Source organism: Homarus americanus, unplaced genomic scaffold (genome assembly GCF_018991925.1).
Source record: "Homarus americanus isolate GMGI-L3 unplaced genomic scaffold, GMGI_Hamer_2.0 scaffold51476, whole genome shotgun sequence".
In the NCBI taxonomy this organism is placed as follows: domain Eukaryota; kingdom Metazoa; phylum Arthropoda; class Malacostraca; order Decapoda; family Nephropidae; genus Homarus; species Homarus americanus.
In genome coordinates, this window is record NW_024736148.1 from 4,100,877 (window position 1) to 4,126,558 (window position 25,682).

Here is a 25,682-nt window from a genome sequence, read left to right on the forward strand (position 1 = left end):
GATCATTTAGTACATTATTTTGAGTACATGTACAGTACAGCTTTGCCCTTAGGACAGTGTAGCGTGCCCAGAGAAACATTAGGCGCGAATTTTAAAATATGATGCGCCAGATTGACTCTCGCAAAATAGGAAAGATTCACTTTAAATTAAAACATTGTCCTTAATTGTGGGTGTCGCTTTAAATCAATAATCTTAAATTTAATCACTTTAAATCAACGTTCTACTGTACTAGAGTACTTTAAAAGGAATTTCATAAACTAACTACACTATATGTAATGTAAATACAGTATACTGAAATGAGCAAGGGAACAGATCATGTGCTTGGGTCTCTGACTTGACCTTTCTTCCCAGTCTGTGAGCATAAGGCTAGTATTGTACTCAGTTAACCAAAAAAGAAGAGCAGTGTTACCTTTCAATTCTAGCCATCTTGCATTTATAGCAATAATTGGCTTGAAGGAATGAAAAGACTAATTGCAAATTTGTGTAAACGATCCATTTATATTGTTTCTAACCATTATTATTACATTCCTAAATTTGTGTGGTACTTAATTAGGTGTAGAGAAACCTATAAAAAAGTGAGGGAATTTTTTGGTTAAATGGTACTACAGTATGGTGGACAAAAGTTCCTTCCCTCAGCCAGCCACAATGTGACTGAATCTCCTGAGTTTCGAATAACGAAGGGAAGTGCTGTAATCATCCAACAGATGGCGCACTGTGTAGTGTGTATGACGGGAGATGGGGGCCAGAGGAGGAAAGAGAGGGAGGGCTGTGGGAAGGGACTTTTGTCCATCATAGTACAAAACAATTATTGAAAATGATATGGAAATACAAAACAAGTAGAAATGCTCTACATACAGTATTGTACTTGTACAGTATATGATTTTCCAAATTATGGAACATTCCATACATATGAAGAATAAATTATTATAGCAAAATCAATCAAGTTTTTACAGCTAAATAATCTTGCCAAGTCTTGGTCTATTTTTATACCAAGGGTACTCAATTAGACCTTATCCCTGTATTGAGGAGTTGGAGAGCCCGTTCCTATGTTGACGATAGGCAATGAGGGTGCAGTACAGTATCTGTCAATGGAAAAGTTTGGGATCAAGAGGCAAGTTGTGGGTGGGGGAACATGGCGAGCATAGCGAGCCCAACCACTTGGGGGGACGCTGTAAGCCCTGCAGAATTTTTTTTTAAATCTGACCAATATCATGGTCATTTTGAAGCCATATGCACATGATAATGGGAGATATTCTGAGGTCAATAGTAATTACTTTTAACTATACAGTAAAAGTCCAAAAATCCGGACCACCCGAGAATCCGGACTTTTAGGAAATTCAATTTTTTTTTTTTTTTTAGCGGGCTTTTGTGTGTATGCGCATGCGTGAGTGCCACAGCTGCACAGCGACGACAAGCGACCACGTGGTCGTTCACTTTAAAAAGAGCAATCAAACTGTGACAATATATGTAATTTTGAGTCCTACTCTTTTCATTTACAGAGTACTGTACTGTACAAGCCCATAATAATGGCTCCTAAAGTAGATAAACTTCGTTGTGTGAAGAGAAAGAAGAACACGTTGAAATTGAGTGACAAACTTGAAATAATTAAGAAACTAGAACATGGTGTGAGCAATACTGTTCTAATGGAAACATACGACATTGGAAAGTCTACAATTTATGATATAAAAGAGGCAAAAGAATAAAATTCTAGAATTCACAGCTTTTTCCTTAAAACTGCTCGTTTTGATAAATGAAGCATGCTATATTTGCTTATGAATAAACTATCAAAATGTACCTCTTCATCTCTTCTTTATTCCTCCTTAAATTTGAATTTTAAAAGTACTGCCTGAGAATCCGGAAAATCCAAATATCCGGACTGTATTTTAATTTTCTGATGAAAAGAGGGGGGGGGGGTCCAGATGCACCCCTGGATATTACATAGATACCATCAAGAACATGTTTCCAAGGAAAGCATGTAATAAACCACAGTACGTACAGTACTGTGATTGTGTCAGTTTGGTTATAATATTAGATTCTCTAACACTCGGTCTTATTAAGCTAGAGATAAGCTTTCAATGTGTCGTCATTCTCCTACAATCACCAAATAACTTATTCTTCAAACTCATGTGAAGACAAGTACAGCTACTCCTCGACCTACGACCACCCCAGTCGTCCCAAAATTTTGTCAAATTACGTATTTTCGAGTCCCAACGCTGTGTACTGACAAAATTTTCGTTTGTAATTCACTTTAAAATGGCTGGCAAGCTTATAAGTGAGAGTTTTGTCATGCTGAGAAGAAAAAGAGACACCCATTTTAGATTTTCTATGTATTATTTAAGCATTTTCGACTTACGACCAATTCGACTTACGACCTGGATTTGGGTCCCTAACCCCATCGTAAGTCAAGGAGGAGCTGTATACTCATCACACACCAATACGCACACATCACTCGGCCAGTTGCCTGATTATCCAATTTCTCCTCATTTACTTCCATACAATGTGTGAAAAATTAAATTAAAGAAAATTATCCTATAAGTACTGTACTATACAGCTGCTCCCCGACTTACGACGGGGTTAGGGACCGACATCCAGGTCGTAAGTCGAAATGGTTGTAAGTCGGAAATGCTTAAATAACACATAGAAAATCGAAAACGGGTGTCTCTTTCTCTTCTCAGCACCACAAAACACTCACTTTTAAGCTTTCTAGCCATTTTAAAGTGAATTACAGATGAAAATTTTGTGTGTGTACTGACTTTGGGACTCGAAAATACGTAATTTGACCAAATTTTGGTTCGACTGAGGCAGATCGTAAGTGCGGGTGGACGTAAGTCGAGTAGGTCGTAAGTCGGGGAGGAGCTGTATTTAGAATGTTAAAATTTTCCCTAAAATAATTTATTTTGTACGGTAGGTTTTCAGTTGACAGATACTTTGCTGTATCTCTATGCCAAGTAGAGTCTCCTGCCTGACGATCACTTGTGCTAAGGATAGTCACTCTGTCTGCTCTTGGAACTGCAAATACAGCAGAGTGGGGAGTCAGTGCGAGTACAACACAAACAGCAGATGATGGCGAAGATGAGCCCTGCAAGAGGAAAAGATGATAATTCTGTTTGTAAAAATCAGGTTTGTTTGATTGTTTTCCTGGACATACAAAGTAATTTATGTATCCAAGGCAAATGATTCGTAAGTAAAAATAAAAAAAATCACAGAAATCATGACCTATGGTACTGGTGTGAAATTTAAGTCATAGTCCAAGTAAACATGTTGACTAGTGTGTGGTTAAGGAAAGAAATTTAATAGATAAACATGATCCACAGGGTACAAAAGGGAAGTGGTGCACAATGTGGAAACTCATAATGTATAGAAAAAGCAATTTTCCAATAGTGGAGGATGCATTCCTGGGGGCTGATTTTCAGACGCCTTACACAACCTATAATGAATTCAATATAGATCATCACTAACTATATAATTACAGTAAATGAATAGTTACCATAAATACAGTAAGTCTTCGCTTAACGTTGGGTTTACGTTCCTGAACAAGCGAAAATCATGCACGCATATACAGTACTGTACATTCAAACTGGACAAAAAGGTAAATTTAGATATTGCAGGGAATGATTTTGACTCAACCATGGTATTATCTTGTGCCAGAAACTAATGACTGAATATATTCCCCTCACACTGGGAAGGATACTGACACAGAATCAAGACATACATTCAATCTTTGAGAGGTGGAAAGGTTGAACCCAGTTGTAGCTTTCATGTGAATCTTCTCTCTAAATTATGCAACACAGATCATTGGTCAACTGAATTAGGGATGCTTACATTGATACAATCTGGAACATATACAGGGTACATCCAAAATTTTAACTAAAACTTAAAAGCTCTGTCTTAATACATAATCTGCACACATAGCATGGCCTAACATGTTGAGATCTATATGAGGTATTCATTCTTCTTGTAGGTTTATATATGATGGAACTCATATGATGAGCAATTCTGATTGACTGCCAAAAATTTTTGACTGGTTTGTACAGGAAGACCTTACGATTTAGTGTTATTTCAATGTACAGTATTAGGTGCACCAGCAGCCAATCTTAAAGTATAATACAATACTCACTAAGTCAGTTTCTGCACAGAACAACAGCTTTTAGAAATAATAAAAGATCTACATTACTCCTTAGTTCTTACCTTACTTTACTTTTATCCTCTTTGCCACTGATCGGCTCGATAGCCGCTTGGGCGATCGGTCACGTCTCTGATTACTTTTCCTTTTTATTTATCCTCTTCACCAAAAGATCAGCTCACTAGCCGCCCGGGCACTATTGGCAAATACTGGGCATGCACCGTCTCCTGAATGTACCTGAACCCGCTCCAGTGTTGGTCAAGTCTTGTCTTGAAAGAGCTCGCACTCGGTGCTGTCACAACACTCTCTGGTAGATTGTTCCAAGAGTTTACAACCCTCACTCCGAAAAAGTTTGCCCTCACGGTTTTCTGGACTTGCGGCTTCTTCAATCTTGAACTGTGACCCCTTGTGGGGCGAGCGTCCGCCAGCTCTAAGTAAGGACACTCGACTGAGTAGTGCCCCCTGAGATGCTTATACACCTCAACTAGGTCACCCCTTGCCCGTCTGTAATATAAGCTAGGCAAGTTCAGGCGCTCCAATCTCTCAGGGTAGCTGAGGTGCCGAAGTGCAGGCACCAGTCTGGTGGCCCTCCTTTGAACATTTTCAACCAACTGACAGTCCCTAGCATATCTCGGGGACCAGACGGGGTGACAGTACTCCAGATGGGGAAGCACTTCACTCTTGAAGATCGTTACGAGGGACAGACCGTCTAGATATCTGAACGACCTTCTTATAAGACCCAATAATTTATTTGCCTGGTTTACCTTCTTCTCGCAATGGCCCGAGAACTTCAGCTCATTGTCAACATACACACCTAGGTCCTTCTCGCATTCAGCCACTCAACTAGTGCAGTTTCTTCATCCCGTTGGGACATATGATACGCCTCCTTACCGTTGGTATGCCCCAGGTGCATCCTCTTACACTTCGTGACATTGAATCTCAGCAACCATTTCTTTGACCATTCTTGGAGCCCACAGAAGTCCTTCTGCAGCTCTTCACAGTCCGCTTGGTTCTTAATTTCCAGAAATAACTTAGCGTCATCGGCAAACATTTGTATGGAGGAGTGTACAACGTCATGCATGTCATTTATGAAACAAACAAACAACAGTGGGCCCAATACACTGCCCTCTGGTACCCCACTTGTGACAGGTACGGATGACGATTTCGTGCCATTAATCACCACACACTGCTTGCGGTCATGTAGAAAGTCTTCTATCCATGCTAGGACATTTCCCCGAATTCCGTACCCTTCCAGTTTGATTTTCAGCCTTTCATGGGGTACACTGTCGAAAGCCTTGGCAAAATCTAGGTAAATATTGTCGATATTACCACCCTGTTCCAGAATATGGGTCCAAATATCCAATACCTTGAGCAATTGTGTTAAACAGGAGCGCCCCGGCATGAAACCGTGTTGGCAATCCTTTACAAGATTGTTTCGTATTAGATGTTCCATTGCTGCATCTCTGATAATACTCTCAAGTACTTTACATATTATGCTGGTCAGGCTCACCGGTCTATAGTTGTTTGTGGAGTGCCGATCGCCCTTCTTGAAGATAGGACTCACATAAGCCACTTTCCATTCACTGGGGACCATTTGTTCATCCAGGCATTTACAAAACAGGATCTTCAGGGGCTCTGCAAGCTCGTTGCACAACTCTCTTAGCACTCTAGGATGCACCATGTCAGGGCCGGGACTCTTATGGACCTTTAACCTGGACAGTCTTCTGTGAACACAATGTGGGTCAGTGCTGTGCCGAACCGTCTGTCCTAAAACGCAGGAAGGTTAGTTGCATCCTCTTGTGAACACCGAGGAAAAGAAGCTGTTCAATGCCTCAGCTTTATCCTGATCAGAATCTGCGTAACTACCATCCACAAGCCCCAGGTCTGATACTCCTACTCGCGTTTTCAATTTCGACTTTGCATAGCGGTAAAACGCCTTTGGGTTTGACTTGACCTCGCTTGCAACCAGCCTCTGGAACTCCTTTTCAGCCCTTCTACACTCTATCTTTGCTTGGTTTCTGGCTCTTGCATACATCCTCCTGTCTTGCTCATCGTTTGACCCAACCCAAGTCTTCAATTTCTGGGTTTTCTTCTTAATTTTGTCAGCGTAGTGTCTGCGTTCTTGTACTTTAATGAGTCAGGCCAGTTGATACCCCTCATCTCTTCCCTTATCCCATTGTAATTTCCCTTGTATTATTTGCACCTTGTCCTGGCCTTATCCTGAACTAGGTAACAGTTAAATCTGAATGACAACGCTATATGGTGACTGGTGCCAACTGGGGTAAGGTGTTCCAGTTTGGTCACCATACCCTCCTCGTTTGTTATGATGAGGTCTAGTGGCTTGGGTGTTTGCTCCCCTCTGTAATGTGTCGGGTCTCTCACATGTTGGAACAGAGAATTATCTCTCAGAGTTTCTACAAAAAGAGTAGCAGGGTTATTCAAATCATTCGGGGTGGACTCGTTTCTCCAGTCGATGTCGCCATAAAGTCCCCCACGATAAGGAGGTGGCTAGGGTTGAGCATTGCCGCGTTGTTTATTAAGGTTCTTAAGTTCCTTTGATTTAGTGGGCCACAGTTTGGGGATCTGTAGATACACCCAACAATAAGTAAGTCCCCTCCCTTTAATTTTTATTTTACACCACTGGACTCTTCAAAAACATCCTCTCCCTGTACCCTCGCCTGGCTGGCTCTAAGGTCTTGCCTAGCATAGATAACCACACCCCTCTTGTAAGTTTCTTGAGAAAGGTTCGTAAATGAGTCATATCCAACAATACTGAACTCACATTACTCTAGGTCGATTCTCCTGTTCTTGTACAACAGTTCTACAACTCCTACAATATCTGGTTGGTGTACTCTTAGTAGTGTTTCAAACTCCTCTCTCTTATCAAGGAACGTATCAGTATTAGTGTACATGACATTCAAGCCAGAATTTTTTCTCGGTAACGTCTCTACTCTTAGTAATAAACCCGCCCCCCCCCCATTCTCAGAAGCTGCAGCATTTGCTAAGTACACTGTATTTTGCAGGGTGTGGTTAGAAATGTACAGTATGTTTTAAAAAGTCAGATAAATAAAGGAGTTAGTATGAATATAAGACATTAACATACAGTACCTGCAACTGAGGGGATGGTGACTGTCAACAAGAAGCTACTCTCATAAAAGATTTCTTTCTCATCTACGTAAGAACCATCATTCGTGACGCACTTAAAATCACTTGGTACTGAGCCCCATGTCTTGTTTTGGCATACAAGCTTTGCTTCAGTTATAAGTCCCACAGCCCTAAAAGAAAAGTGAAAAATCAGTAACATTAATCACAGCAAAAAACAGAGTAAGTGCATAAATTTAACCAAACACATTAAGGTCTCCAACAGAACAAAAATATGTGTTTAGGGATCAGCTTTAGAAAAATAGGTTGAAGTTGTTGGATATTTTATAGCTTTAAGATTGTCCTGAGTAATTCATGTTATAGCTACTGTACAATCAGTCAGATCTATGGGATCAGAACCCATAAGATTTCCAAGAATAATTCGTTACTCCATGCAACCATATCCCTAAATTGAGTCTCTCAGAAACAGCCACTGTAAATGAATGCAAGTCAGTTAACTTGTACCATGAATGTGCTACACATCACCTTATTCCTTTGCCTCAGTTAACATGGGACCTCCATAGCCAATCAACCTTCAGCAATAACATGAGGACCCCTAGACTAGAATAAGTCTTTCTGTATGGTGCTCATAGAGAGCAATGTTCAGAAATATACTATGGCACAGTGGCACAGCATTTTGTTCTGAACTTGAGGAAAGAATGTAATAATCATCTGTTGAATGGCACCAAGTCAGTGTGACAGTGTATTCTTGATCTATAGTACAAATGATAAGATAGCAGTAATTTCACCACCACCTTTCACAAGTTTAAAAGCTTGTTGAAATTTGGGAAGATTCTCTTTAGTGAGGGTAGAAGTCAATATATTGTACTGTACTATATGCAAGAATCCCAATAGGATTTTTTTAACTACTACTGTATATCCTGTACTGTATTCAATATAATAATTGAATTTTACAGTTTAATAAAATAAAATGGTGTCACAATAGCACATAGCACATTTTTATTGGAAATAAAAGTGACAACTCTGGACAAACAATGACGAAGGTTAAAATCAAAATACTGTATACTGTCTATAATGTTGTTTTCATGAGCCAGGTGAACTGTACTGTACTTAAATTGCATGCTAACACTTCTATGGATAGTCCAATTACAATAAATCGCAATACTGTACAGTACTGTAATGTAATTTCAGTATCATGAAAAAGTAACTCATAAAGTGCCTAATTATAACTGGAGTTACCCAAATGCATTTATTTGTTTTAATTGTATTGCTTTCTTACAATAAATGTACAGTGTATATTGGATATACATTTTTAATTTAATTTTCACCACTTATCAGCATACTAGCCATTTGGGTGATCTATCCAGTGTTAGTACAGGAGGAACCAAGGACCGAGAAATCTGTGATAATTGGTAGAGTCACACTGGATAACGCCCTTCTCATGTGTGTCCAAGCTGAGACTCGAACCCTTGACATATTGGTTCACTAAATGAGAACAAAGTGGATCTACCCCAAGTTAGGCATTACAGATCAAAGGGACCATACCACATGGCATTGACAAAAAATTAAATAACTGTCAATATACTACAAACAACAGTTGTTGATGAGGATCATTATCCACACAAAAATTTTATGATACAAATAATATAATAAATGTTTTTCATCACACACCAATACAGTCAGTATTCAGTATCTTTGCATGCAGAATAAGCAATACAATAAACCCTTGCTATTTGCGGGTTTGTGATTCGCAATTTCGACTTCGCGGTAAGCAGATGGTGGCTAGCTTAGGAGCCTCTACCGCAGCGCAACGAGTCACCTCGATGCTCCTGCAGAAAACTTAAGACAAAGAGAGTTCCAATATCTTACAGTACATAATGACACAGTGTTAATCAGCTCTATGACAGTGTTCAGCTCTATCACAGTGTAGTGTAGAAAGAAAGCAGCTTGACATGGATGTAGGCAACTGTGGCCAATGTCAACACACACTTATTTCCCACTGAGACATTTAAATGCTTATGGTGTTCTCATGTTTTGTTTAAGGTTTAAGAGAGTGGATATGTAAGCAGCATCCAGTAGGCTTTTATCAGCATGGAGAGTGGAACTTCTACATCTCACAATTACGGGGGTGATAATAGGAAGGGAAGTGTGCTTGGAGAAAAACATTCACCAGACAAGTTGTATGGTAAGAAAAGGTTTTGTTTCTCATATTCTGTTAGTCTGCACACTGTACTTGTCTATAATTTAATAAGAAAACTTACCCTTTCTTAAGAATTGGAAAAACCAAAAAATTGCACATGGAGATAAATGTCCACCAGACCAATTTTTTATGTACTGTATACACAAATCACCCAACTTTTCCATGGCGATAGTTTAAGGGTCAAGAGAGAAGACTACAGTACCTGTAAACTGTTGTAAACTAGAACAAAATAAACATTTAATTCAATTTTCTTATACTTTGTCAATTGTATAGTAGAGTTGGTGATATAAACATGACAATTATGTACAGTAAATAGAACATTTAGTGGTTTTTTTTTGTACATTGTAAAGATCCCTATGTGTACAAACAAAATGTCAAATTTCTTTACCCACTACAATTACTTTCACACTGCTGTTCTCCAAATAGCCACCTTAGCAATTTCAAAGAACTCTATACAGTGCAGTACCTGTATGTTCACAAAGTCTTAATTTTTTGTCAGATCATGACAGAATATTTATTGTATTGCAGCCACAGTGTTGTCATGTATTGGGTGTCTCATAAACCATGCACCACAGGGAGATTAATGTTTTACGGTCTTTTCTCTTTCAGGTGAGAGAATCATAACAAATCAACAATTATTGGGTGATGAGCACCAATCAAATGGCCACCAAGGTCTCGGGACTCACACTTCTTAATTTCTTCCTCTGGGGCAAACTTTTTCGGAGTGAGAATTGTGAACTCTTAGAATAATTTGCTAGTGCTGTGATGGTACCGAGTGTGAGCTCTTTCAAGGCCAGACTTGATCAACACTGGAGCAGGTTCTGATACATTCAGGAGACCAGTACTTGCCAACAGTGCATAACAGAGATGTGACCGACCGCCCAAGCGGCTAACGAGCCAATCAGTGGTGAAGAGGATAAAAGTAAAAGTAAAAAACGTCATCTTTCAAGATCACCTCAAGAACCATTTATATGACCTCAGAGAAAAAATTGAGCTGTGAGACCCAAAGACCTCAGTGGCCATTCAGTTGGTCATCACCCAATTTTCATTGATTTGTTAGGATTCCCTCACCTGAAAAAGAAAAAAATTACATTAATTTTCCTATGGTGCATGACCAATGAGACACCCTGTACATGGAAAAACAGGTGCTGTGTACTGTATATGTACAGTACTGTACTGTATACAGTAGTCATTGGAATATGATAAAAAGCCTTACATATAGCCATCACTGCAGCTGTAGATGGCCTGGGTGTTTTCATGAAGTTCAGAGTTCCATGTCAAAGTAACATAGTCTGAAACCTGTGGCGGGTTCTCTGAACACCCATTATATTCACACCTGAAAAAAGAAAATCTTTAGAGTACATAGTGTGTTCCTAAAAATGGAATCATATGGTCTAACACTTGAGAAACTTGGTAGCTATAGTACATATAAAATAATACAATAAATCTTCAGGGACGTACTGTCATGATCGTGATGACGGCTAACCTGAAAACCTTAAGGATTCATATTACGCTCAAACGTCCACAAAACCTTCCGAGTCCCCCAGTGGAAACGTCCCCCGTTTTCTCTGTTTCCTTGATGACGTCATCGATAGGCCGTCTTTGTCTTAAGGGAACTTTGAATATAATCCGCGGATTTTGTAGCAAGACGCTGTATGTTGGGACCTGTTGCCATCCAACCCTTTGTAATCAGTTAAATTTTGCTTTTGATAGCTCAGTCAGAGCATTGTTAGTGAGGATAATAGTAGGGAATGAAACTGAGTTCATAGTCTCAGTTTCAACGTCAGAGTGTACAGTAAATTAATTCATCGAAATAAAAGTAGGTGGACTCCCTGGCCTATTTTGAGTGAGGGTGCCGCGGGCATTTCAACGGTTAGTAAGTGCTCGCCCTTCACCCATACAGGTAGGCCATTCCACTCTGTGTTGTAATTCGCCCTTCTTTAAGTGATTTGACCCAATTAATAGTTGATTGTTACAGTAACGTAGTTAATATGCTCTGAGTGAAGTCATATTTACGTCTTTAACGTCCCCTGAAATGTGATGTCGTCACTGTTAGTAAGTGCTCGCCCTTCACCCATACAGGTCCCTAACGCAGCCTAGGCCGTGTCTGTAGCGTGGATGTTGTATCCACTTATGTCTGGGGAGATGTCCGAGGTCCAGTAGGATCAGTTACCTTCGTGAGACCCGGCCGTCAGACACTTCAGACTACCTATGGCCCCCATAGCTGGCTCGTCTGGCCCTAACGCTTGGCCTGCGAGGTGACCCCGGATCACCAAGCCACACACCACTACCAGCCCCCATCATTGGTGGATGAGTGTCTAACTCCGTAGGGCTATTTGTATGGTGGGGTTAATCCACTGGGATCTTCAGAGTTCGTCGGAAGTACCCCATGGTGGCAGGACCCCATGGCGGATGCTTGAGTAGCACTCCTGACGACTGAGTGTTGTAGTGGCAGTTGCCCCTGGTCTTTATGGTGATAAGTGACTATAAGAGTTGTGTGTTATTGAGTATGTCCACCCAGTAGTGGTGTGAGTATGTTGAGCCTGAGGGCATAGTACCAGATTTCGTCTGTTGGTACATATATATTCTTTCTCCTACTGCCATGTTAATGTTTAAATAAATTTTGTATTTGTATATTGTGTCTATTATTTACCTACAGTATTTACCGTTATTTCTTCCCTATTACTTGATACTATCATTACATAAACCCACGAGCCTCCTCTCGTCACGCTACCAATGGTAATAAGTATGAGAGTAAAAGGAATTGTTACTGACACACAGGCCCTTATAAAATGGTGGCAGCCCAGGCCCTCATAAAATGGTGGCAGCTCAGGCCCTCATAGTACAGTACTGTATGTGACTGAAGAACTATTAATACATATACTGTACTGTACAACAGGTCAAGGATCCTTTATCTAAAAACCTTGGGGCTAATTGTGTTTTGGTATTTAGATGCTGTATATTCAGGTTTGGATGCCTAGCCTACTTATTAGTACAATACATGCCTGTGTCTAGGCTAGTCAATACAGGCTCAGATCCAGATCTCTTGCATCTAAAATTCTTTCACAATAAACATGATTTTGCGCTAGGTTTCAATAACGTTTGATTTGATCTACTCTTGTAACACTGTAGGTAAAACATTAAGTAGTGTGTACTGTACCATATTTCACCTATGATATACTAACACATCTAGCCACATCCAGTTGTTGCTGTCTTAGGATATTTTAACACTAAACATGATTTTGTCTGTGTATACATTAATATTGTACAGGTAGCTAAAAAGTTACCAGTGATTAGTGTGAACACAGAAGTTTGTGGGTTATAGGTTAACATAATGAAGATAGCATCAGTCAGGTCATTAGGCCAGCTGCTCTGCAGACTCAACCTGTATTTATTTATGTTAATGCAACTTACTGCTCATGTAATGTGTTCCATTGCTGTCTTTGTTATACTGTAAGGGTAATTGATACTACTGGAATATTTACCAAACCTATAGGTAATGTGCAAGCTGGAAATTTCTTCAGGAATTACTCTTCCAAACATGAACATGGGTTATACGTATCTACAAAAAATCACTTGGTTAAATTATTTGCTGAGGGGGGATAATTACACTATAATTACCCAATATTCCACAGATATAAATTTTCTGCATATATCAATGCAAACAAAACAATGCCTTGCTAGGACTTCATCCCTGAACTGATAGGATGCAAATCCTAGGAGACAACCACCCAGTTAACAGCAGGTTAACAGTTACGGCTTGCCCGTGAAACCTCCACTGTAACCCTGCGACAACTACCATTGTGTAATTACCCTGCTTGTTCAGTAGATATGGCTATATTTTATATTACTTTGTTCCTGTATGTAATCATTGTTTAATATGACTGTATTATACATATTAATTTATAATATGTGTATTAAATAAATCAGCCTTATGTTGTGTATTAGTTAGGTATAATAGTACAATGATTGGTGATGTGGTATCAGCACTGTGTGGGTCACTGGTCCACCAGCTCAGCCAGTAAGTGGGGAGAGGCAGATGAGCCTGGCTGGTGTGAGGGTGTAGTCCAAGTGTGGTACAGTTGGTCTGGATATATTTACATGGAGATAAGTGGTTTACACTTTTGTATTGTTCAAATGTATGATAAGGCTGAGGTTAGGGTTTAGGTTAGTTTAGGCTGTGGTTGTCTGTACAGTTTTTCATTTGTTCTTTAACTTGTCCTTTGTATATATGTTCTATAATTTTAGTATGTAAAGAAATTATAGTGTATGATTCCTCCTCAATATGATACATATATCTTGAGTTAATATGAGGCTTATTAAGACCTGGTGGCAATAATATTAGTCATTATAATGTTTACCCTGCTTGTTGTTGTGACCACTAGTGGCAGGGGTTTATTTCTCTATGCTTTCACGGTCAAGCCTCACCTCTTATTTGACGAGTGGCAAATTCTAGATAGAGGAATGATGGCATAATATTGTACAGTACATTGTTTTTCACCACTTATCAGCTTACTACTGTAGCTATTTGGGCAGTTGGTCTGTTCTTTGTTACTCTGTTGTGAACTTTATTGCCCAATGTTAATACAGGGGGAAACCCACGATGTTAGGTAGGGTCACTCTGGATAACACCCTTCTCATGTATGTTCCAGGCCCGGACCACAAAAGACAACAACAGTTGTAGTATGACAATATTGAAGGTTTCCACAGGCTAAACATGACTTAATCTGCTGGGGGCTGATTGGTTACCCCTGGGATTTGCATCCTGACTCTTCTGGAATCAAGTCCTGACACAGGGTTTGAATTAGTTAACCCAAAATTTGGTAATCATCCTTACTTGAAGGTGTCAGGGATACTAGTCCATGCCTTACTCTTACATGTAGACACTGCACTCGTTTCCCCTGTGGGCCTGAGGGAGGAATAAATTATTCAGAATACCGGGTATTTTATTTGGCAAGTATTAGATACTGTATCACACATAATATAAAGTTTATTAATACTATATCACTTAAAGTTAGAAAATAATTACAAAAATGTTTCATTTGTAACTAAGCTATTGCCCAAACTAAGTCAAAATCCTTGATTGCTAAGACAATCATAAGATATTTTTTTTTATTCTTGTGCAATACTCCTGGGCTTCAAATAAATTTATAACTCATTATACAGCACTCTATTACCTGTATTTCTTTCCAAGTATCAAGTAGGATCTCAACCTAAGATATAAGTACAGTATTGATATTTGTGGCCCATTTTTTGGATCACATCACATATAAAGTACTTTATGATTGAATTAGTTAACTTTGTAATACTGTATTGAAATGTTATCATCTTGGATATTAAAGATATGTTAGGTTAGGTCAGGCATCCTCCAAACTGATAATGTTTCAATATATCCCCTGCCATTACCTAGTAACAATACAATAGAGAAACACTTTGGCAATAAGGATGAAAAAAGATAACAATGGAATTTCGTCTTTCTCTTTACAGTTTATGTTATGGCATTGAAGTGTTATCTTCTGCCTGCAAGTGTCTAAAGAATGTGATAATTTGTTAATGCGTTAAATGACTGGTATTGCTTGTTTACTGTATCTCATTTATCTATATTCATCCCTCCCAAATTATCTCCATCCCTACCCCCTCCTTCTCTTCCTTTTTCTATAACACACTTACTTGTATCCTGACAAACATGTATAAGTCAACACTGTTCCATCGCTCCTCTCCGATTTATCCCAATTACTGGATGTGTGAACATGGACTGGTGGATCAGAGTGGCATCTCCTGTCTGGCAAAACCAAATTCAGTCATTGTTAATAATTTTGGATATAATGAAGATTAGGAACCTCGTTTATTACACCTAATGATTAAACACCCTAGTCTTCATAACATCCCATATTTCTATTCACAGGGCCCAAACCAAACCTTTTATATGCCAGCAACAAACATTAAAGTTTATAGAACACTGTTTGAATAATATAGTACTGTATACTGCATAGGTATACCTGTATGTATGTGTTAGCCCCTGTCTTATAGGCAGAAGTATTTATATAAATGGGTTAATTACATTAGACTTATATACTCTATCACCCCCTGTAACTTTCCACTGGCTATGAGGCTCATGTTCAGAGCACGTGATAAGGTGTGACACGGGAAGTCGTGTCACTTGGTGCTGAGCTAAGGATTAAGTAACTGGCTCTCTGGCCACCTATTGCTGGCAGTAGTTTGATATCACTCACAAGAGGAAGACATTAATTAGAGCCATCGTGAATGGTTCCGTCTTCCCTTGAGGGAGGACGTCGGATATATTTCCTTTCTCCTTCGACGGGTCCCTATTCCTACTCACTCAAACTCTCACATCGACAGAACTTACTTAGCAGAGCTATTTAAAATAGCCTCCGTCCTCATTTAACACTCTTAGCTACAGTGATAATCGTTTTTGAAAGTATACATAGAAACCTTTTATAATAAATACCAACAAAGGAACATATTAGATTTCACTACAGAAGATCCAATAAACTTTGATCTATATTTTAGTAAGTCTAAAATATAAGGTAAAGTGCTTCACAAGTGATTGTTACAAGTGGTGACAACCCAGGAAGGTTGTTACATATTTGACAGTTTCACAAGTAGCTGTTATATTCACAGTAACAGTCACCTCAGCAGATACAGTGTTGGTAAAGGAAGAGATATTATATTCTCCCCATTACTGTGTTACGTTGTTATTAAGAAGTAAATCGTTACATGTAAAGAGGGAGGAAGCTGTTGGGTGAATACAGCACTCTCTTCCTGACCCAATGGTTCCAACATGTTAAAAGCCCGATGCATTACAGAGAGGAGCAACCCACCAAGCCACTGGACCTCATCATAACAAACGTAATATCCTTGACACCAGCCACCACGTAATATCCTTCACACCAGCCACCACGTAATATCCTTCACACCAGCCACCACGTAATATCCTTCACACCAGCCACCACGTAATATCCTTCAGATTTAACGGGATGAGGGAGGAGATGAGGGGTATCCACTAGCCTGAGTCACTAAGGCATAAGAACGCAGACACTACGCTGACTATCATAGCCAGTAGAGTGAATCATTTGATCGAAAAATATATACCCAAGATCAAAACCAGTGTCTCTTGGAATACAAGGAGACCGCTCCACATGAACAAAGTTAAGAAGAAAACCCAGATTTTCAAGGAGTGGGTTAGGTCAATCGATGAGCAGGACAGGAGGATGTATGTAAGATCCAGGAACCAAGCAAAGTCAGAGTGAAGAAGGGCTGAAAAGGAGTTCCAGAGGCTGATTGTAAGTGAGGGCAAGTCAAACCCAAAGGCGTTTTACCGCTACGAAAAGTCAAAATTAAAAACGCGAGTAGGAGTATCGGACCTGAGGCTTGAAGGTGGTAGTTACGCAGATTCTGACCAGGACAAAACGGAGGCATTGAGCAGTTTCTTTTCCTCCGTGTTCACAAGAAGGGATGTGAGCAATCTTCCTGTGTTTGAGGACAGATGGTTAGACACAGAGCTGACCCACATTGTGTTCACAGAAGAGGTTATAAGAGTGCTAAGAGAGTTGTGCAACGAGCTTGCTGATCCCCTGAAGATCCTGTTTTGTAAATGCCTGGATGATCAAAAGGTCCCCAGTAATTGCAAAATGGCTTATGTGAGTCCTATTTTTAAGAAGGGCGATCGTCACTCCATGAATAATTATAGACCGGTGAGCCTGATCAGCATAGTATATAAAGTACTTGAGAGCATTATAAGAGATGTCATGATGGAACATCTACTACAAAACAACCTTGTAAAGGATTGCCAACACGGCTTTATGCCGGGATGCTCCTGCTTAACACAACTACAGTACTCAAGGTACTGGATGTTTGGACCCAAATTCTGCAACAGTGTACGCCATGAAAGGCTGAAAATTAAACTGGAAGGGTACGGTATTCAGGGAAGTGTCCAAGCATGGATCAAAGACTTTCTCAATAATCGCAAGCAGTGTGTGGTGATTAATGGCACAAAATCGTCACGTGTACCCGTGACAAGCGGGGTACCACAGGGCCGTGTATTGGGCCCGCTGTTGTTTGTTTGCTTCATAAATTACATGCCAGAAGCTGTACACTCCACCATACAAATGTTTGTGGATGATGCCAAGTCATTTATGGAAATTAAGAATCAGACTGTGAAGAGCTGCAAAAGGATCTCTGTGAGCTTCAAGAATGGTCAAAGAAATGGCTGCTAAGATTCAATGTCACGAAGTGTAAGAGGATGCATCTGGGACGTACCAACAGAAAGGAAGTTTATCATATATCCCAACGGGACGAAGAAACTGCATTAATTGAGACTGAATGTGATAAGGACCTAATTGTGTATGTTGACAATGAACTGAAGTTCTCGGGCCAAGGTGAGAAAGTGAACCACGCAACTAAATTATTAGGTCTTATAAGAAGGTTGTTCAGATATCTAGACGGTTCATCCCTTGTAACAATCTTCAATAGCAAGGTAAGCACCTTGTAAGTAAGTACCCCGCCTGGAGTACTGTCACCCAGTCTGGTCCCTGAGGTATGCTAGGGATTGTCAGTAGATTGAAGATGTCCAAAGGAGGGTCACCGGACTGGTGCTTGCACTTCGGCACCTCTGCTACCCTGAGACATTAGAGTGCCTGCAATTGCCGATCTTATATTACAGACAGGCAAGGGCACTACTCAGTCGAGTGTCCTTACCTGAAGCTGGCGGATGCTTGCCCGGCAAGGGGTCACAGCTCAAGGTTGAAGAAACCGCAAGCCCAGAAAACTTTGAGGGCAAACTTTTTCGGGGTGAGAGTTGTGACCTCGTGGAACAACCTGCCAGAGTGTTGTAACAGTACCGAGTGTGAGCTCTCTCAAGGCCAGACTTATCAATGCTGGAGCAGGTTCAGATACATTCAGGAGCCAGTGTATGCCCAGTATTTGCCAACAGTGCATAACAGAGACGTGACTGACTGCCCAAGCGGCTAAGGAGCTGATCAGTTGTGAAGAGGATAAAAGTAAAAAGTAAAAAAGTTACTGGTTCAAGTTTCTCAGCCAGTTATTAAGTGGGCTACCAAGTCAACTTAGATGCAAAATAGACGCCTAACTTTACAGTTAAAGTTTAGTGCTAAAAACGGCAAAAATGTCTTATAATTTCAAGTTTCATAAATACATGCAGACAAACTAATAATTTTGTTATTATAAAAAGTTCCCCTATTTTCCATGGGGAACAACTTTTCAATCCCAGTGAAATTTTTGCATTTTTTTTACTCTAGTTTTTGCAATAACTTTGCCACCATAAAATTCCATTTTACAAAATGACTGTCATGATACTTTCTCCTTCTAAATTTAACTTTTGAATACATTTGCCAATTTTCACCCAAATAAAAATCATATGATGTGCAAGAAACACTTGACTACTGCATATATAAGTGTGGCAATTAGGAGCCCAGCTGGACAATGGACAAAATATTTCCTGCACACTTATATTGAACCATCCTTACCTATCGACCATGCAAGCAATGTACAGTACTGTGCAGTATTTGTACAAAAATGACCCTTATCATTTGCAATATTTTGGTAATGATTATAATGAAATGGAAGCTACATATAATATATAGTATAACATCTGTAAAGTGGTATTAATGTAAATAATATACACTTTGATATCTGTAATATAACTTTTTAAAGTCATTAACCCCTTCACTACAGATACACCACTTTTAATATTTTACTTAATTAGCGCCAGATGATTTTATTCAACACAGATGGGACCCCATACACAAGGGGTTAGAAGCCTATTCATATATAAAAATAGTGCCCTGTGCCCTGGATACAAAGGTAAGACCTAACACATGGTCACTGTCACCACCAAGAAATTAATATACCTGCACCTGTACTCCATACCTAAACTTGTACAGTACAGTACAGGGTACTTATACTGTACTGATGTTCCTGAACAACCTGAACAACCAGGAGCGAACTCATAACAATGGTTTTAAATTAGACAAATTTAGATTTAGGCGCGAAATAGGTAAACATTGGTTTAGAAATAGAGTAGTGGATGAATGGAACAAGTTACCAAACATCATCATTAACTCGAATACGCTGGATAACTTCAAACATAGGTTGGATGGATATATGAGCAATAGGGGTTGGGTGTAAGTGGGACTGCCCAGTATGGACCAATAGGCCCACTGCAGTTTCCTCCATTCTTATGTTTTTATGAAACTAAGCACAACAGGGCTGTAACAAGGTGTGACCCAGTATGAGGTTATAGTAACCAGGTACTGCATAAAAGTGACTCCAGTGACAATGGTACCATACTATACCTTCCATGCAGGTGAGGTCAGCAGGCAGTGCAGTCCAGGTTAAAGTCTCATGGTCACACACTGACACTGCTCTGTCTCCCGACATGCTCAACCTGGGGGGAAGAGAGATCATGTGCCAAATCATGTCAGTGGCATGAGGATACATGATACTTCTAAGTCTTATCAATAAAACAAAGAAGCATATCACATGTCCCGACGGAATAAGAAAATATCATTTGCTGACACCAAGTGTAAAAGGGGCCTGAGTGTTTATGTTGACAACAAAGTGAAATTCTTGGATCATTGTGAGAAAATGGTAAATCAGGCAAATAAATTAGTAGGGTTTAAACGAAGATCATAAACATACCTAGACGGTCTTTCCCTCAAAAGGCTATTCGATAGTGTGGTGCTCTCCCACTTAGAGTACAGTCATTCTCAGTGCCGGATTTAGACCTGTGGAGGCCCATGGGCAGCCTCTTTGTGGAGGCCCCCCTCATTATAACTACCCAAGAGGGTGGGGTGGTGAGTGAAGCGAGCCTAAACATCTGGGAGTTCCGGGGGACGCTGTAAGCCCCCCGGGAAAATTTTGAAATTTGAACACTTCTTTGGAGAATTTTGAAGCCATATGCAGTTATATTGAGGAAATTAGACCATTGAGAAATTTTTAATTAACTGTATATTTATTGATAGTGTACAAATTCCCAACACACACACACACACACAAAAGTGAGACATGACTGGAGTCATTCATGTGGTTTCAAGTCGACCAGCCCTGATATAGCTACTACCGCACATGTCAAAAATTTTCAAGAGACTTCACAGAAAAGAATATATTATTAGTTATTACAGAGAGATGATTCTTTGCATTATTAATCAGATAAACCTCTACTCAAATAATGGTTCTGTCCAAGAATGCATGTATAGGCTTCTTTAAGTCCAAGGTCAGATGTAATATGTGGAGGCCCCCAGAATGTGGAGGTCCCTGGGCAGCTGCCCACTCCTGAATCCAGCCCTGGTCATTCTGTTTTGTCCCCGAGATATATTAAAGACTGCCAGTTGACTGATTACATGTAAAGGAGAACCACCAAACTGCTGCCTGCACTTAAGGACTTCTTGTACAGGGGTACCAAGGGAGGTTAGGATGTCTTCAACTGCCTAGTTTATACTATAAACAGGCAAGGGGTTATGTAATTGAAGTTTATAACACCTCAATAAACATCACTTAGTGAAGTGTTCATACCTGGAACTAGCAGATGCCCGCTCCACAAGAGCTCACAGCCTCAAGCTAAAGCCACAACTACAGGAAATTGTCATAACTTACTCTTGGAAAGTACTGTGATTGAACTGTGTCTAAGCTCAAAGATGGACTCGATCAACACTGGCACACGTTTTGGTACATTTTGGGGTTAAAATAACAAGCATAAAGCTTCAATATCATTTATATTGCAAATCAATATTAACGGAGTATTTCAAAAAATTCTAGGCGTAAATTTCTGTATCCGCCATGTTGCCCAAGTCATTTCTCTCCTACTCTCCTCACTTTTCTCCTCTCCTCCTCTTTGCGACATGACAACCAATGATCTTCAAGTATCGTGTCATGTGACTTGGCTGGCCAATCATTTTGAAGCAGCCATTATGAAGGCTGAACTTATGAAGTAGCCATTTTGAATTATCTAACCTTTAATCAGCGAGTTCATCAGAACAATAGTGAAGTAATCCAAATATTGCAAGATCACGGCGTCCTACCAACATGAAGACTGTGCCCTACGTGTGGATTTTTTTTATTTTTAAGAAAAGACGAATTATTTTTTCTAAGCATATGAGATCGCCCAGCTGTATCCCCCACCACAGTAGCAGGTAAGCTCCAAAAAATGGTTAGGTTGGGTTAGGTTAAGCGAGGTCAGGTTAGGTTTGTTTTTGTTTTTAATGTTTTATAGTGTGTTTTACTCGAACCTGACCGCCATTTTGGTGCAAATTGGTGGTTTCTGTTACAAATGATTTTTTTTTTCAGAAACCGCTAATTTGCGCAAGAAATGGGGGTCAGATTTGAGTAAAACACACCATAACACACCCCAAAAAATTATTTTTGTCTCAAAATTTGAGGGCAGCCAATGGAAAAATATTTACCCATTTTAGAGAAAGTGAATTTGCCAATAGTGCATAAGAGGCATGACCAACCATCCCTGCTAGAACAAGATACGAATTACCAGTGCCGGATGTAGACCTGTGGAGGCCCATGGGCAGCCTCTTTGTGGAGGCCCCCCTCATTATAACTACCCAAGAGGGTGGGGTGGCGAGTGAAGCGAGCCTAAACATCTGGGAGCTCCGGGGGGCACTGTAAGCCCCCCAGGAAAATTTTGAAATTTGACCACTTCTTTGGAGAATTTTGAAGCCATATGCAGTTATATTGAGGAAATTAGAACATTGAGAAATTTTTAATTAACTGTAGTTTTATTGATAGTGTACAAATTCCCAACACACACACACACGCGCACAAAAGTGAGACATGACTGGAGTCATTCATGTGGTTTCAAGTCGACCAGCCCTGATATAGCTACTACCGCACATGTGGAGGTCCCTGGGCAGCTGCCCACTTTGCCCACTCCTGAATCCGGCCCTGCGAATTACTATATTGGTATACGTGATAACAAATTTGACCAGACATTAGTCAATGCAGTATCACCGGTGGTACAGTGGTAACGCGTGTAACTCTCACTAATATGTCTAGGGTTCAAGCCTTGGCCCGGACATACGTGAGAAGGGTGTTATCCAGTGTGGCCCTACCAAACATTACATGTTTCCCGGTCCCTGATTTTCTCCTGTACTGACACTGGATAAACGGTATTATTGCGTTTAAACATTCCCACTTCATACCACTAATCTATTATCATATTCTAATAAGACGTCTAATTATAAGATCATTTTCATCTATTACATTACCGTCGGAAATGTATATTAACGGAGATAGCAAATCCAAAATTTTCTCTATTTTCTTTCATTAATGAAGACCATTACCGCCTGCCTCCCCTCCAACACTGCGAGTCTCCTGCGTCTCCTTCATAAATCATCACTCGCATGCGTTCCCGTACACGTCACACGATCAATCAAAAGCCTTTTTTTTGCAACCAATTAAAATGATTTTGGGTTTAATTCGCGGTATTTTTGGACCAATCAAAAACGATTTTTATTTTGGGTCTCATATTTCGAAATTCAAGTTCAGCGACCATGGAAGTCTGCGATGGGTGTCACTTAAATTATATGGAACTGATTGCGAGTTTTTTGGAAAAAAACGGAAGAAACTATAGCATTTTTTCGATCGCATGGTCTTCTTCCAACCTCAGTAAAGTGTACTAAGAGCAAGACAGAATATAAATATCGCCAAGACCAACATATGTGGCGTTGTGTAAGAATCTCAGAATCCAACGACGAACAAGAACCAGGTCTCCAGGCCAACTAAGGTAAGAAATAGGTGATTCCATCATATGGTGAGAGTCAGTTAGGTTAGGTTAGGTTTTTGTAGTGTGTTTTGGTGTATTTTTTATTCGACTAGCGATTAATTTTTTTCGAAAAACGTCTCTCGAAAAAAATTCAATAAAAAAAACCTGGCCAATTTCCGACTGAAATAAAGGTCATATTCGGTCGAAACACACAAAATACAATAGAAAAATATATTTTTAACTTTCTAACAGATGGGGAGGTGGAAGTGCAAATATACCGGATAATTTACCGGATAACCGCCCGAACGGTTGGTGTAAGCTGAAAGTAGGATATATATATATATATAAAAATATATATATATATATATATATATATATATATATATATATATATATATATATATATATATATATATATATATATATATATGTATGTATATATATATGTATATATGTATATATATATATATATATATACATATATATATATATATATATATATATATATATATATATGTATATATATATATATGTATATATATATATATATATATATATATATATATATATATTTTTTTTATGAATAGCCCATCCACAGGTCATCGACCCACATCGGGCCCTAGGGGGCGAAAACAAAATAATAAAAATAAATAAAAAAGGAAAAGGTTATATTAATCTACACCACGAAGATGCCGGAAAATCAGCTTTTTAAAGTAAGACATTATATGAGTGTGGAAACACAGAAGAAGGCAGAGCATTCCACAGTTTGGCTGTGTGAGGAAAGAAAGGTGTACTACAACGGTTATTCTAGTGTGACCGACATCCACAGAGAAACGGTGGGCACTTGGCACTGCGGGCAAGACGTGAGTTACGAGCCCACGGCCTTGCCGGCGGTACACAGGATGCCAAATCCACCGAACGTTGGCCGTTAAAGTACCTGTAAAAGAGAGAGAGTGAAGCAACATTGCGGTGAAGAGAAAGGGAAGAGAGATTGCCTTTGATTCCACCCTATCTAACAGCTGGACAGAAGAGCCGGGGTTATGAGAGCAGTACTCCAAGTTAGGACGAATGCATCCCTTATATACTCGAAGCAACTGCTCAGGAGTGAAGTAGCCACGTCATCTGTACAGCAATCCCAGCTTTCGGGAGGCAGCTTTAGAAATGTTGAGGATGTGTGGCTTCCATGACATATTAGAGGAAATGGTGAGGCCTAGCATATCTATTTTAGAATTTGGGAGAATGATAGCGTCCCGAAATGTGATTGGTAATGGCGTTCAAGGTGACGGAGAAAATGGGAGTTCAAGATAGTTTCGAAAATCTTAGAGAGGGATGAAGTTAGGGCCATGGGGCGATAGTTAGAGGGATTAGAATGGTCACCCTTCTTTGGGATGGGCTGAACCAAGGCATGCTTCCAAGAAGAAGGAAAAGTTTGGGTTATGAGGCAAAGGCACAGGGGCCAGAACTTCAGCACACTCCCTCAGAACACGAGGAGGTACTCCGTCCGGTCTATGCGACTTACATCCAACCTGGATAATACACCAATGATTTAACACTAAAGAATTTTAAAGTGACGAATAAATAGAAATATGTCACCGTGTTAAGTGTTCTATTTTAAATTATTATTGTTTCATGATTTATTTCAGTTTTTACTTAAATATTCAACACCTAATATGACGCTCTTTTGGCACTAATCCGGCCAGCAAAGCTCGCCGCCAAACCGTTGCCCATTTCTCGCAATAGGCGAAATCCCACTGGTACACACATTGATTGTTGTTACAGGTGCGTTTGCGTAGTGATGGACACGTTAGGTGACTACAGTAGTGTGTCAAGGTGTTTAGATATATGTGTAGGTATGTGGAGTTCAACGTATGTAGAAGTGTGTGGAGGTTATGTACTGTGTAGAGTGAGTCACTGTAGACGATGAGTATTGACCTGTGCGGGGCTGGGGAGTGTTGACCGTCTCACAGCAACTATCTCCCTAGTAATCACTACCACAGTGACAACCTCCACCCTAAACTGGTCCCCTTTCTTCTGACAAAATAAAAGGAATCCAATGAGATTACAATGGTACCTGATTGGCCAATTTCACTAAGACAAGTCGCAGTCAAAGCAAATGTGGCAGATTAGAGGTAAAAATAATTTGTGGTTGAAACAAAATCAGTGACCACAAATTTTTATTTTTTTTACACTCTTTTGTCATGTTTGTTTTGACTGCAACTCATTTCTCAGTACAGTGGTTGTGAAGCATTCAATCAGGCAGCAATGTTCTGCCAATGAATATGTGTTGTCCATTGTAAATGGATCCAAACCCCAAGATCAGTCACTTGGCAAGACAGCTTTTTGGAATAAGCAAGGGGAAGTGTGGAACTTGTGATGGTAAGGATACTGATATCGTAGGACCTTGTGAAAACGAGTGAAAAGCCAGGGAGTACCTGTCCTTAGGAACTATCATTGTACACCCACTAAAAAATTATTCGGCACTCGTGTCATTGTAACGCCGTAAGGGT

The 25,682-nt window shown here is 39.8% G+C and overlaps 1 protein-coding gene across 1 annotated transcript; it reads right to left on the bottom strand.

Moving 5' to 3' along the window:
* Positions 1-2,766: 2,766 nt before the first annotated feature.
* LOC121872067 lies at positions 2,767-19,845 on the bottom strand (the record flags this gene model as incomplete). Its single annotated transcript, XM_042374748.1, is given in 6 exon segments — positions 2,767-3,079; positions 7,232-7,398; positions 10,642-10,761; positions 14,263-14,334; positions 15,096-15,207; positions 19,760-19,845. Coding segments are annotated over 6 exon segments (658 nt in total), but the record flags the coding sequence as incomplete, so codon positions are not given.
* Between the last annotated feature and the right edge of the window lie 5,837 nt (positions 19,846-25,682).